The sequence below is a fragment of the Nelumbo nucifera genome, chromosome 3 (genome assembly GCF_055504915.1).
Source record: "Nelumbo nucifera cultivar China Antique chromosome 3, China Antique-T2T, whole genome shotgun sequence".
Classification (NCBI taxonomy): Eukaryota; Viridiplantae; Streptophyta; class Magnoliopsida; order Proteales; family Nelumbonaceae; genus Nelumbo; species Nelumbo nucifera.
This window is the reverse complement of record NC_142651.1, coordinates 5,927,887-5,940,847: the sequence shown is the minus strand read 5'-3', so window position 1 is coordinate 5,940,847 and position 12,961 is coordinate 5,927,887. Positions and strand designations below refer to the sequence as shown.

Sequence of the window (12,961 nt, the reverse complement as noted above, 5' to 3'; positions counted from 1 at the left end):
TGAAAAAAAAAGATTCCTTTTTTTTTTAATAGAATCAATTCTTAGAACGAGTTTTCACTCCAAAAAAAAAAGTTCCAATTACTCACATAAATCCAGCTTAGAAGTGACTCTTAGAATCACAAAATTCATCAGAATTAATTTTTCAAAAGCATGTCAAACACATCCTTAGAGAAATCTCTTCCAATCCCACTTGATAATCAAGCTGGAGCCTGGAAGGACAAAGGGGCGAGTGGCGATTGGGAAGGCTGAGATGAAGATTCAGCTAAATTGATTCAACTTTCTTCAAATGATTGATTAAACACCCAATTTGGGCTCTCCGGATTTTTCATGAAAGGGAGAAGCCGCTGCGCTTCTACCCTCCCAAACGGGTATATAGTAATTAACGTCCATTTCTCTTTGTTCCAAGACAGCTAGAGGAATATCCAAAATTCCAAATCTATGCCGTAGCATGATGCGCGTAACGTAACGAGACAGAATCTCTTTCTTTTTATGGGCCTGGGCCTACACGCATTAGACCGGATGAACCAGGCTATGTGGTTTCGTAGCATCTGAATCCATCAATCCAGTTATACGAACCGGATCATTCCTTTCCTGCTACATTGGGAAAAGGTGGATTGGCGACGAAACATAATCAATTTGAACCAATTCAGGATCCAGCTGCTCATGGCTCATGGGATGGATTAGCATCTAGCAAGCAGATGCCACTTGCCAGATAGTTGATTTTTGGTTCATCCTTCCCAACCCAACCCGGATTGGCCTGAATCAGCCTCCAATTTCTCTTGACAGAAATATCAAATGTCTATCATCGTGTCCAAATTCTCTGTATACCAAACAAAAGTAGGATTGAGATTAACTATGGGAACGGGGTGCCAGGAGTTCATTTTCTTCCATGACACCTGGGTGACATTTCCAAATAGCACAGACATATTAAATGTATGTATTAAATAATAAATATGGTAGCTGGCTACTTTACATTCTTTTTTTTTTCAGAAAATAACTGCTAACTGCTTACTTCTACCTACTGATAAAGATAAAAATTACAAGAGTTCAGCCGTTGGATCTGCATTAGCAGTAGTAGCAGAGACCTGGTTTTGAACTCCACCCACAAGTACCCTGTTCATCATCTTCACCAACCATCTCATAGAGCTCTGTATGTAATCATACAAGCTCAGAGCCAGGTAAAGGCCAATCCCAGCGATAACTCCATTGGATATAGAATAGGTGAGTGGCATGAGCAACATGGTAACAAATGCAGGCGCACCTTCCTTCACCTTCATCCACTCTATATCCTTGGTCACCCTCATCATCATCACTCCAACCATGACGAGAGAAGGCCCTATGGCCCATGGAGGAACGCTTGCCAGAAGAGGCGTGAAGAACAACGACAACAAGAAGTAAAACCCAACAGTCAGAGCGGTTAATCCCGTTCTCCCCCCTTCTCTGATCCCCGCCGACGATTCTACGTACGTAGCCATGGTCGACGTTCCTAGCGCCGAGCCCACAATCGTCGAGCTTGCATCCACCACGTACGCCAAGTATTCACCTTCAAACCCTCCGTTTTCATCATCTACGAATTCTCCAACTTGGGCCACCGAGTACAATATCCCTGTTGTGGCCAGCACATCCACGTAGAGCAGCGTCACTAAGGCCACCCAGACGTTGCCTCTGTTGAACTCTCTGAAGCTAAAAGCTCCAGCGGTGGTCTTAATTCTGTGGAAGTCCACCACCTTCTTGAAATATTCGTAGTTGGCGTTATCAAGAGGGGTGTCGGGGAAATATGTTACAGAGGTTCCCCTGATCCATGAAATCAGTGTCACAAAGAGAATCCCGTAGATCATGCTGCCATTGATTTCCTTCATCAATCCATAGCAAGTTATCAGGAAGCCAACGGCACCCAGCCAGAATGTGGGGCTTTGCATCTTGCCACCTTGGCACTCGCCCGTAAGTGGGTTTGTATGGGAGCAAGCTGTGAGTGTCAACAATGTTGAAGAACTTGGGCCTACGAGGCCAATACCTTGGTGGGGTTGAAGGCCCACGAATGCAATGAAAAGCCCAATACCTGCTGAGCAGGCGAGCCGGACTGGATTGGGAATAAGACGAGCAAGCTTTGCTCGTAAACCAAGTGCAGAGATTACAAGAAAGATGCAACCTTCCACAAACACTATGGCCAGGGCGGTCTGGTAAGACATGGGTCCGGATCCATGAAAGCCCACTAAGTTATAGGTGAAGTAGGCATTAACCCCCATACCTGGCGCTAGGGCGAAAGGTAAGTTGGCCAGTAAGCCCATTGCGAAGCATGCAATCATGGAAGACAAGGCAGTGGCCACTATGAGGTCGCTTTTGGTTTTGGCTAAGCAGTTCTGATAACCCACATTTGGCTTGAACTTACAGTCCGGAGCTGGCTGCTGGTGGCGGTGGTGGTGGTGCGGTGTGGATGCTGCTGATGCATTATTTCCCAGATGCATGGCGGTGGAGCAATCGGAGACGGAGCATGTTCCACCGGAGTCTGCAAGCAACGTGGCGTTGACGCTGATGATGTACGCCATCGTAAGGAAGGTAGCAGTCCCTGCACGTAATTCCCTTGTAAAGCAGCTCTTTCTGGCCTCTAGTTTGAAGTATCTCCCTACTCTGCTCTTTGAAACTCTTTCATTGAGACTCCTCTCCTGTCTTCTCCATGACTCTCTTAGCCTCGCAAGACCTCCACCTCCCAACCTCCCAACAATCTCACCACCCATCTCTCTCTTTCTCTCTCTGCAAAATGTTCAGTCATGAGTGTGGGAGTATCTCTCAAGTAGTAATAATATTTATAGGCCTAACTGGAAAGGGCAATTAATTAAGTATTCCAAATTTAGCAGCATGAATTATTTAAGAATGAAAAAATGAAGCGGTATCCGGATATAGAAGATTAGGGTGCATTAGAATAAAGGATTTTATGATTCAATATGGGCACCCTTATCACTCACTCCCCATTGCAGTGCCAGTTTCCATTTATGATCTATAATGGCCCTCTGAGACCAATTCAACGGTTGGAATGCAAAACTTGACACGTGGAAAACACTATTAAGTCTGGAGATCCCAGATCATAGACTAATACTTGTGAGATTCCATTGGGGTTTTGAGTTTTGAATGCTAAGTGGCGTTGTATTTCTATATTCATATGTGAATGCTGAATGGGTATTTTATATTAATATGTGTATTAGAATAATGTATTTGTTGCATGCGCAACCAGCTAAGCTATTCTTTTGTGCACTGGAAATTCAATGGATCATCTTTTGAGATAAGGCCAACTGAGCCATAAGGGGAAGAGAGAAAGGAGGGAAAAGAAAGAAAGAAAGAACCGGAAAGGGAAGTTCTTTTTAAAAAGAATAGAGTTATATCCGGGCACTGTTTGGGGCGAGACGGAGGGATTCGCATTGCTATTTTGTTTTCCCAAGAAAGAATTGGAAACAAATGCAATATACAGAGGCTCTTCTTTTAAGGGGGGGGGGAGGGGGTTTTGCATTTGATTCTCATCATTTCTCCCACCATGATGGGTATTGAAGTTCAGTATCTACCTATATATGTAGATGGGGATTCGCAAATCAGTGAATCACAATCACTAATATGGGTCAAATTAAATCTGGGTTCTCTTTAATTTCTTTGGATGAATGTTTCTAATTCAAAGCCCATGTCTATATCAGCTTCAGCTTCAGCTTCTAAATTTATATAATTTACCTTTATTCTTTCCTCTAGAGGGGTTGTTGCCATTTTGGAGATGATCCTTTCTTTGTTTTGTTGTCTTGCAGTTGTTTCTTTAATACAAGGTATTGGAGAGGAGCCTAACAATTAATAACAAAGCTTGTAAAGTGGTTCGAGATGGGGTCGCTACTTTTAAGAATGACAATTTATTTAATCATTAACTTGACAAATTGTTTTCTTGTTGACGTGGCAAGCTTATTAGCTTAAGGGTGGCAAACATAAGAGAGAAAGGGAGAGCTTTTTTCGGTAAGCTTCTTTATGTTCATATGCAGATGTGGAATTGGAACTGTCCATTTACGAAAGCAAATTTGACAGCTTTAAATTGCTGAACTGAAAGACTTTCAGTTGTTAAAATAATTAAATAACAAAAATTTACCCAACTTCAGTTTCAGGTTCAGCCATTATTTATTTATTTTTGATTCAAAAGAAAAATGGCCATTCCCCACTTAATTAATCTTGCCCACTATCAAGTCAGCTGCTTTATTAACTTCTCTAAACACATGCCTATACTCTATTCTAAATAGAAGCGGGTCTTTGATCTGTAAACACTCTTTAACAATATTTCTAATCAACCAGGGGGGCTTAAAATTTCCCTTGAGGCAAGCAGTGACAAGACTCAAATAACCTTCAATGATAATTTGATGATCCAAGAAGTTTGTAGTCAGGTTGTGGGCCTCCTACGCAGCCTAGGCCTCCTCAGCATTGATTGAAGAGATGCCGATTGATGCTGCATCCCTTATAGTCCAACATTCTGTCAAGGTGATTTTTCGCCATTGCCGCAATAGAGCATCTATCATCACTCGATGGAGACGCATTAAAGTTGATTTTGATCATGCTATGATTCGACGAACACCAATAAATATCCACCCATTTCTTTTCTGGTTTTGAGGTGCCTGAACCCTGCAAAAAAGAAACATACTCCTCCCAGTTTTTTCTAGCTTGCACCATCATCACCGTTGGATAACAATTTTTTAGTTAAGCATTTCAACTGTTATCCAATGGCCCCTTATTCATATAAAAATGCCTTTTTTTCTTGTATCACTTGGACTTTGTATAGTTTACTGTGCATTTGTAAAAAAAAAAGTAAAAGACTTGAGTATACCCTAAATTTTCAGAAATTGACTTAAGATACCTTGAGATTTTAAAATGGACTTAAATATACTTATGACCTTTTTATCCTCCATTTTTATTTAAATTTTCAAAAAGAACCGAAGAAAAGATAAAACCATTTTTCTTAATGTTTCTAATTTCCATCCTTTAGAAGTCTTTCTATTGTTACTATTAGGTTGTGAGTAACAAAACTTAATTTGAAAAAAAAAGTAATGAGAATAATTCTTGTTGATGTGTTATACTGTTATTATTGGAGCTGGGTTTTGGGTTTACCTGGGTTTAACAATTGAAGTGGTATTTTCTTTTGGGAAAACATGCAGCCTGATAGAAAACATCAGGTTTTAGATTAGTGATTGTTTGGCCTATTGTATCATGAATAGCTGGGTTTTATGGTTCACCTGGGTGGTGGGCATATCATGGTTCACTTGGGTTGAATAGTCATATTTACTCACTGTCTGGTTGAACTCAGGTGGTTTATTAAACAGTTTATCATCATGATAGCTGCATTTGGGCTTTTCCAGTAAACATGACAAAATAAACTCATGTTTACTGATTGTTCAATTGGTAAGAAGCCTAGTTGGTGTGAGTGTGCGGTTGTAGGTAGGTACAGTTTTAGATTTTTAAAATAGGATTCTTATTTTTTATTTTTTGAGTTTATATTTAACTTTTACCAATGGAGGGTATGTTTAAGTCTACTGGGAACAGCTCACAAGGTATATTTAAGTCCATTTTAAAAGTGGAGAAGTATGACAGGTCCAATGCAGATTTCTGATTTTCACTGTAGAGTTATAAACATTCAAAAGATAAAAAACCCACTCTATACACCTATATCCGTCTATGAATTAACATCAATTCCAAACTAACACCTACCCCAAATATATCTTGAGCCTATAAATTCTAACATTGGGCCGACCATCTTTCTCCCTATTATAATTTAGGGTACGTTGCTTGAGAAAACTTTAGATTTGCATAATGATCATGGGGCTGACAGGGCTTAGGCCTCGTATGAGGGCCTTAACCTACTAACCTAGGCCTGTGGACCCTGGAAATTTTCGTCCCTAACCTTGCATAATTTTCTTATTTGTAAAAGTTGGAATGTTTTTTCCCAATTTAAATGATATAATATTTCAAGCTAATTTTAATTATTTTAGCCAAGATTGTTTTCATGGTAGAATACTAGAATCCTTAATTTATTATTATTATTATTATTATTATTATTATTATTATTATTATTATTATTTGTTTTTCTATATTAGTACGTAAGGATCACTGACCATGCTATGGAGAGTTCTCATTTTTGAGGGTCTGATCCCATATTTTCAAAAATAATGCTGAGTGATCATCTTAATTATTATTATTATTATTATTATTATCAATGTGTTACTGGAGTCAAGGTTTTGAAAAACTGAACATTTTCTTTCTATTCTCCGATAAGGTTTAACCATCTAATTCAAATGGGTCACAACAGATGAATTCAATTTCTATTGTTTGTTGTTTATTGCATCTTGGCCACTAGATCGAGATATTAGGGTTAGATATGCATATTATTAGAGGGGAGAGAGTGAGAAAAGTCGCTGAGAAAGAAAGAAAGAAGAAAGAGTAACCGCCCTATCTCAAATCTCTCTCTCTAGCAACCAGTCAATTCCTTTCCTATTCCCCGCTAACAAGTCCAACGTAACCTTTTCTTGATTTTAAGTTTTTAAATTTAAACTGTAAACCGTTGCCCAGGTCAAAAGATTCAATGGCTCAACCGTCTGCATTAGTTACTTTTTAGAAAAATCTAGCCCATGGGGTAAACGAAACTAAATAGGTGGCCAATTTTCAGGTTGAGCGGTTTGATTGTCTGGGTCAAAGATATTTTGAAAACCATGCTTGGAACCCCCCTTACATGTGGCAGTTGGAAAGAGAATGAGAGAAAAAGAAGAGGAAAGAACTAGAAAAGAATTAGGATTTAGAAAAGTAAATCAGACCTAATTAGTTTTTCTCTAACTTTTCTGATTTTTTTTTTGTTTTTCTTACAATTTCGGAGATAAAAATAGAAAAGTGTAAAAAGAAAATTAGTTTTGTGGCAAAATTTTCCTATACAATTAATGTTGTGTTTGATACCATTTTCACTTCAGGCTCAAATTAATGTTGAAAGAGGGTATGACATTTCATGCCAAAACACCAACGTAGGCATTTTGACATAAAACTTGTTTTGTTGTGCTTATGCTGATTAGACATTGAAGAAGTGTTTTGTGCAGTATAGTATTGTGTTTGGCATTTGCATTGCCACCTCAAAATGCTTAAATGAAATAATTATATTCGATGTGACACCATTCAATCGATCTTTAATTCAATGGTTATGTTTATAAAAAAAACATATTACAAATGAGCAGCTGATGGAATTGATGTTTCCTCACTCTCCCCATGGTTATGTTTATAGAAAAAAAAAAACGTATTACAAAAACTCAAAACGGTCTTAATCAAATAGATAATTCACATTTAAACTCAAAACGCTTAATGGTGCTCATGTGGTAGTGTTTAAGTAAAACAACCAATGGTACCAAATATCACCCAAGTCATCACCACCCAAGAACTAAAGATGTATGAAAAGCAGAGAACAGAGATCTTGTGAAGCCAAAAGAAAAAAAAGAATAAAAGAGAGACTTTGATCCCATGTAATTGCATTGGAATCAAATCATACAAAGACCAAGGTCAACAGGCGTTACTAATTATTTTTAGGGTCATTTATTAGAACACCCCTTATAGTTTTCTAGTTTTACTTAAACCTACCCTATAATTTTTTACTTTACTAAAACACCCCTATAGGTTGCAACCTATTGACTAAATCTACCATTCACTGAGAAGTGTTTGTTTTGCCATCTGAAAATAGTAATATGATTACCTAAATTGAGTGAAAAATGTTCAAAGGCATGGATCCATGAATGTTTATTCAAAAAGTACCCCTTACACTTCTTCATATGAAAAACAAAATTGACTAAATAAAGTGTTGATTGTGTCTTATTAGGGGAAAATTGTATTCTTATTTTTATTTACTTTTGATTAAATTTATTCAAAAGCACATTAGGATCAAATTGTTATAAGGGATGTTTTAGTAAAATACAAACTATAAGATAAGTTTTAATAAATCCATAAAATTATAGGGGTGGTTTAGTAAATGACCTTTATTTTTAACCCCAAAATACCCATATAGGGCCCACCCAACACCAAACCCCAAGGTCGAGCACATCATGGGGTGGTTGGATATTGTGTCTTGCTTCATAAATAGCATGGATGGAGTGAGTCATATTGTAATTTATCATCCATACTACCTTATCAATCATTCTTGAAGGGGATTCTAAGCTTGTCATATTGCTTAGGTTTCTGAAAAAATACAACAATTCAATATCCGAATTTTCAAAATGTGTCATTCCAGTACCTATCCTTAATCAGCTGTTAACCAATTATTAAATGGCCTTTAAAAAGACACAAATGCCCTCAAGTGTCATCTAATTTTCTTTATCAACCATTCAAACATTGACAAAAAAAGTAATAGTCCTAAATCCTTGCCTCTTTTATTCAAGAAAATTGAGGTCCAAAATGCCCACTGAAACGTGACCCCAACTTTCTTGAATATAAAAAGTAAGAATTTGGGATTGTTAAATTTTTATCAACGTTAGAATGGTTGATAAAGAAAATCAAATGACACTCAAAGAGCATTTATATCTTTTTCAAGTGCTACTTAACGGTTGGTTAAGTGTAGGTACCGGCTTGACACCTTTTCAAAGTTCAAATACTTATTGCATTTTAAGGCCCAATAACCAAAATGGTACTAGGCCCAAATTAAAAGATATATACTAATCGGGAATTTTCCCTTTTTTATCGTCTTCACTACTCTGTAATGTTATTATGCAGATCCCTATTATTCCTTGTACATTCCTGGAATGGACTGTTACCTACTGGATTTGGAATCCAGTCCATGCTGCAAATATATATTGGTTATTTATTTCAATGGAATTTCTCGTTTATCTAATTTTTTTCTCGCCATTAATTCAAATAGAGTAGAGGGAAGCAAGGAAATATGTGAGAAGAAAGGCAAGACATTCTTTTCTTTACTTACGGGGAAATGTCTCCATGCTAAGCAAACTTCTCTCGTTACCCTTCTTAAAATCTCTCTCTCTCTAACCTTCCCGTCCAAAATTCTCCTCCCAAGATAACACCCAAAAGCCTTTTTTTTTGTTCGCCTTTAGCCTTCCTTTTTTTCCCTTTCTTCTCAGAAGTAAAGGAGATGTGGCAAAGACAACCCAGTAAGTCTTCTTACAGAGAATCTATCAAAGCTCTTGAAGCTGATATACAACATGCTAATAAGCTGTATGTCCTAACTTTCTTTACTTCTTTCTTCATAGTCTTTTTATTTTTATTTTCCTTTTGGCTTCTAGGTATTTGTAGCTTTCACCTTCTGTGCACCTTGTTATTCAGAAATTGAAATATGGTTTAAACCATTTGTTCCCCTATAAAATTAGAATGTCAAAAAGCGAACAATTGATAAATGTCGTTCTAATAATTTGATTGTTATGGTATATAACAAGCGAACAATTGTACTCTTCCAAAAGCATACGTGGGAACCCTTGTTCGCTCAGTTGAAACTTTTTTTTTTTTTCTGTAAACTCAGGAAAAGAAACAGAAGTCAGTTGCTATTGGCTTAGTTTGGAAAGAATACAAATACAAATATGTACAGTACAAATACATATAAAATAATAAAAAATACAAGTTTTTGCATTCTACATATTTGTATCTGTACTCGTTCCGAACTGAGCTCATGGTAGGAACATCGGTACGATGAGATTGTATTATATAGTTCATTTGCACCCTTTTCCATCTTTTTTATCTCGCTCCTTTCTCCAAAGCCCGGGAAAGGAGAAAAGTCTATATCCGGATGGAATTGATTGACTGCAATTTGGGTTTTTTTTAGCAGAAAAAAAGGATAACTCCATTAAGATGTGCTTGAAACATTACATGAAGAGTTCCTGCTGCTATTTACTACAACTATTTTGTTATATTTACGGGCATTATAGGCGAGTTCATGAGAAGAAGTGTTGTCTGTTCTACTTATATGTTTTATACATATATTTTCAAAACAAACCCAGAGACTCAAAACATGATCTTTGCATTTGCAGGGCAGCTGCTCTCCCAAGAGACCATGATGGGGAGTGCGTTCAGATGAGATTGTCCTACAGCCCCTTTGCACCATTCTTTCTTCTTTTCATTGAATGGATGGATTTTAGTTGTGCAGATACCCTCCCAAGCTATTTAGGCCTTCTCCACATAATTATATACAAGGTTAGTTGGTTTTTCTTCCTCTGAGTCTGAAGTTAGGCTGCCTTCAGCTTAGTTTTTTGGTGTCTTTTTTTGTTTGTCTAAACTAGAATGGAGCAGCAAATGTGTCTGGTTTTGCCAGAATCATCAATTATTTTGTGGAAACAGGTCCAGAATAGGTGCTTTTCCTTTCCTTTATAATTAAACAGCCAAGTTAAGCTAAGGCAAAGGCAGCCTTATGCTTCTCATAAGGAAATATGAACTCATGATGAAGTTCATAATATGTACTAAGCTATCATTTATTTTATTGTTTGTTATATTATTGATTTATTGGACAACCAGGATTAAGCTTTTTTCAACTGTACAGGCATATATTGATGGAATGACAACCATATCTTCGCATGAAAGGAGAGCCACTCTTAGGGAATTCTATGGTTTGTAATGTTTTATGGCATCCCCCTGATTCCCACTATTTCCAGTGCTCATAAATAGCTTTTCCCTTATTTTATTTTTTAATTTGAAATCCTTTGCAGCTGTAATATATCCTTTACTTCAGCAACTAGAAGGTGAGTTAGATGAATTGGAAGATAGGAATGAGAGAAGTCACTGCCTGGATGTATTGAACCAGAAGAAGGTGGTAGAGAGGAGGAAGGTTTCCCTCAAGGATTCAGAAAGAGAGGATGAATGTAGTATTTGTATGGAATCTTGTACCAGGATGGTGTTGCCCAACTGTGGCCATTCCATGTGCATCAGCTGCTTCCATGACTGGTAACAGAACCCAAATTTATTATTCAATCAAACAAAATTCCCATAAGCATTACTAATAAGTTTATTTTTTGAATCAACAACAGGAACATGAGATCTCAGTCCTGCCCTTTTTGCCGTGGTAGTTTAAAGAGAGTCAGTTGCAGAGATTTGTGGGTCCTGACCAGGAACAGCGATGTGATTGACACGGCAAACCTTGCAAAGGAAAACCTCAGACGTTTCTATCTCTATATCAGTACCTTGCCTCTTTTGATGTCTGACACCAGTTTTTCCATACATGGGTACATGATTTGATTTACAGAATTCAAATGTATGATGCTCCAAATGGGAAGGAGCCGATAACCCCTTGTACATGGAATCTTTTTTCTTTCTTACTCTGGTGACTGGTGTGCAATTGTGCATAATTGATACAGTGGATACTTGCAAACAGGAGAAAGTTATGAGAGGAAATTCTTTCTAGCAAGAACATAGACAAATGCAGAGGCATTTGCTGGGGATGAGTCCAGATCTGCTGACCACAAAAAACACTATGCATGACGCCCTATAATCTCACAACAGGAACATACATACATCTCTTGTATTATTTATTGTCATCCATGGGGAGATGTTCTCAATGTGCAGCGCAACTGTGGTGTCTTGTGCACAGGATGTGGCTAGCATTTTGTGGTCAGCAGATCCAAGCTCTTTGCTGGGTTAATTCTATTTCGTAGCGTCAGAATCTAGAAACTGGAGAAAGCAAGCTCTACACTATCCGGAACCAGGAACTTGGGGAAGTATCAGAACACCATTCTCACCACAGAAACATTAGTGAAGAAGCCTATAGTTGTCAAGTCCACAGTTCTACTTAATTCTGTTTTTGATCTAAAATTCGTGATTTATAGGTTGGTTGATGATTGAGTAGGTTTGATAATGCCATAGTGGGTCATTTTGGTGATTTTTTCTTCCCTAAGCGACTCTGGAGTCTGGAATGGGCCACGTGAAAATCTTGTTTGGACTTGGGAAAACCCAAGACGGCTAGTTTGGGGTGAGTAGGAAATGCAACTTGGATGAGCCTAATCCGAACCCAAACCAATCTAGCCTACAATTTTACATGAATTGGGCTTAGGTTTTATTTGATATTTTAGTTCTCAGGTTCGGGGCTGGCACAACCCTTTTTTTCTTGGGCTGGTCCTAAACTAGCATTTAACCTGAGCTTAGCCTGATTACACACTTATATATAAATTTCATATAATTATATTTAAAATTATAAAAATAGCTTTTATATATTATATTATATATGAATAAATTTAATATGTTATATTTATATTAATTTATTATATATAAAAGTTGAAAAGTAAATAAAATTTTAATTTTTCTGATATTTTAGAAAATTTAAAGCAAAGTTGGATTAAATCCGAATCTGATTAACGGATTCGAAGTATTTAAATCCAAACGGTTTTCAGATCAGATTCTGATGTAGGTTCTTAGTAATCTCATCACACATATGCATGCATACATTTTATGCAAATATATATAAAATTAAATTATTAATAGTAAAAAGGCTCATGTAACCTTTTAATACATTGGGCCTAATTTGCCAACCAGAGCCCTGCCTGGGCTTGCGCGCAACCATGTCAAATTCTAGTTCGGGCTAGGCTTGGGGTGGACAAATCAGATTTGACCTTGGGCTCAGTATGGGCTTAGGGCCTTTAAGCCCAATGCTTAGGGTTGGGCCGGGTCCAACCTAGCCTGCCTAAGCCCTTTCATCTTTTTCTCCTGGTGCTTATTGCGTGTAAATAATAACCCCTTCATCTTTTTCTCCTTCTACTTTGCATGTTTTAAGTTGAAATACCTTTGAATTTTGAACATCTAAGAAATGTGTCGGAGAAACCACCAATATCAGGTGGGGTATGTTGATGGTGTGGACCAGAGGCTTGGATGCCTGGCCAATCTAGAGGTTAGAGGTGCAACTTGGACCGGGTTAACCCAAACCAATATAAAAAAAAGTTGGGTTGAACTTCTTTGTCAAGTTAGGATTGAAAAATATGAATACAATTTAGATGGTGTTTGG

The 12,961-nt window shown here is 37.5% G+C and overlaps 1 protein-coding gene and 1 pseudogene across 4 annotated transcripts; one reads left to right on the top strand and one right to left on the bottom strand.

Moving 5' to 3' along the window:
• Positions 1-825: 825 nt before the first annotated feature.
• LOC104592988 (adenine/guanine permease AZG2 pseudogene) lies at positions 826-2,955 on the bottom strand (annotated as a pseudogene). Its single transcript, XR_016083546.1, has one exon. The product of XR_016083546.1 is annotated as an adenine/guanine permease AZG2 pseudogene (transcript).
• Positions 2,956-8,772: 5,817 nt separating this feature from the next.
• LOC104592986 (E3 ubiquitin-protein ligase AIRP2-like) lies at positions 8,773-11,340 on the top strand. Of its 3 annotated transcripts, none has more exons than XM_010252576.3 (5): positions 8,773-9,201; positions 10,008-10,170; positions 10,514-10,580; positions 10,680-10,914; positions 10,998-11,340. In XM_010252576.3, the coding sequence occupies exons 1-5, from the start codon at positions 9,119-9,121 to the stop codon at positions 11,203-11,205; spliced, it is 756 nt and encodes a 251-aa protein (XP_010250878.1). In that variant the 5' UTR covers positions 8,773-9,118; the 3' UTR covers positions 11,206-11,340. The 3 variants fall into 3 exon arrangements, with proteins under 3 accessions (XP_010250878.1, XP_088755978.1, XP_088755977.1); XM_088899852.1 differs by having other exon boundaries at positions 8,775-9,137; XM_088899851.1 differs by lacking the exon at positions 8,773-9,201 and adding an exon at positions 9,671-9,905.
• The last annotated feature ends 1,621 nt before the right edge of the window (positions 11,341-12,961 follow it).

Coding starts and splice junctions, on each gene's coding strand:
- LOC104592986 (XM_010252576.3), top strand. CDS start 9,119: ATGTGGCAAAGACAACCCAGTAAGTCTTCTTACAGAGAATCTATCAAA. Junction 10,171..10,513: donor TCCACATAATTATATACAAG/GTTAGTTGGTTT, acceptor TCAACTGTACAG/GCATATATTGATGGAATGAC. Junction 10,915..10,997: donor ATCAGCTGCTTCCATGACTG/GTAACAGAACCC, acceptor AATCAACAACAG/GAACATGAGATCTCAGTCCT.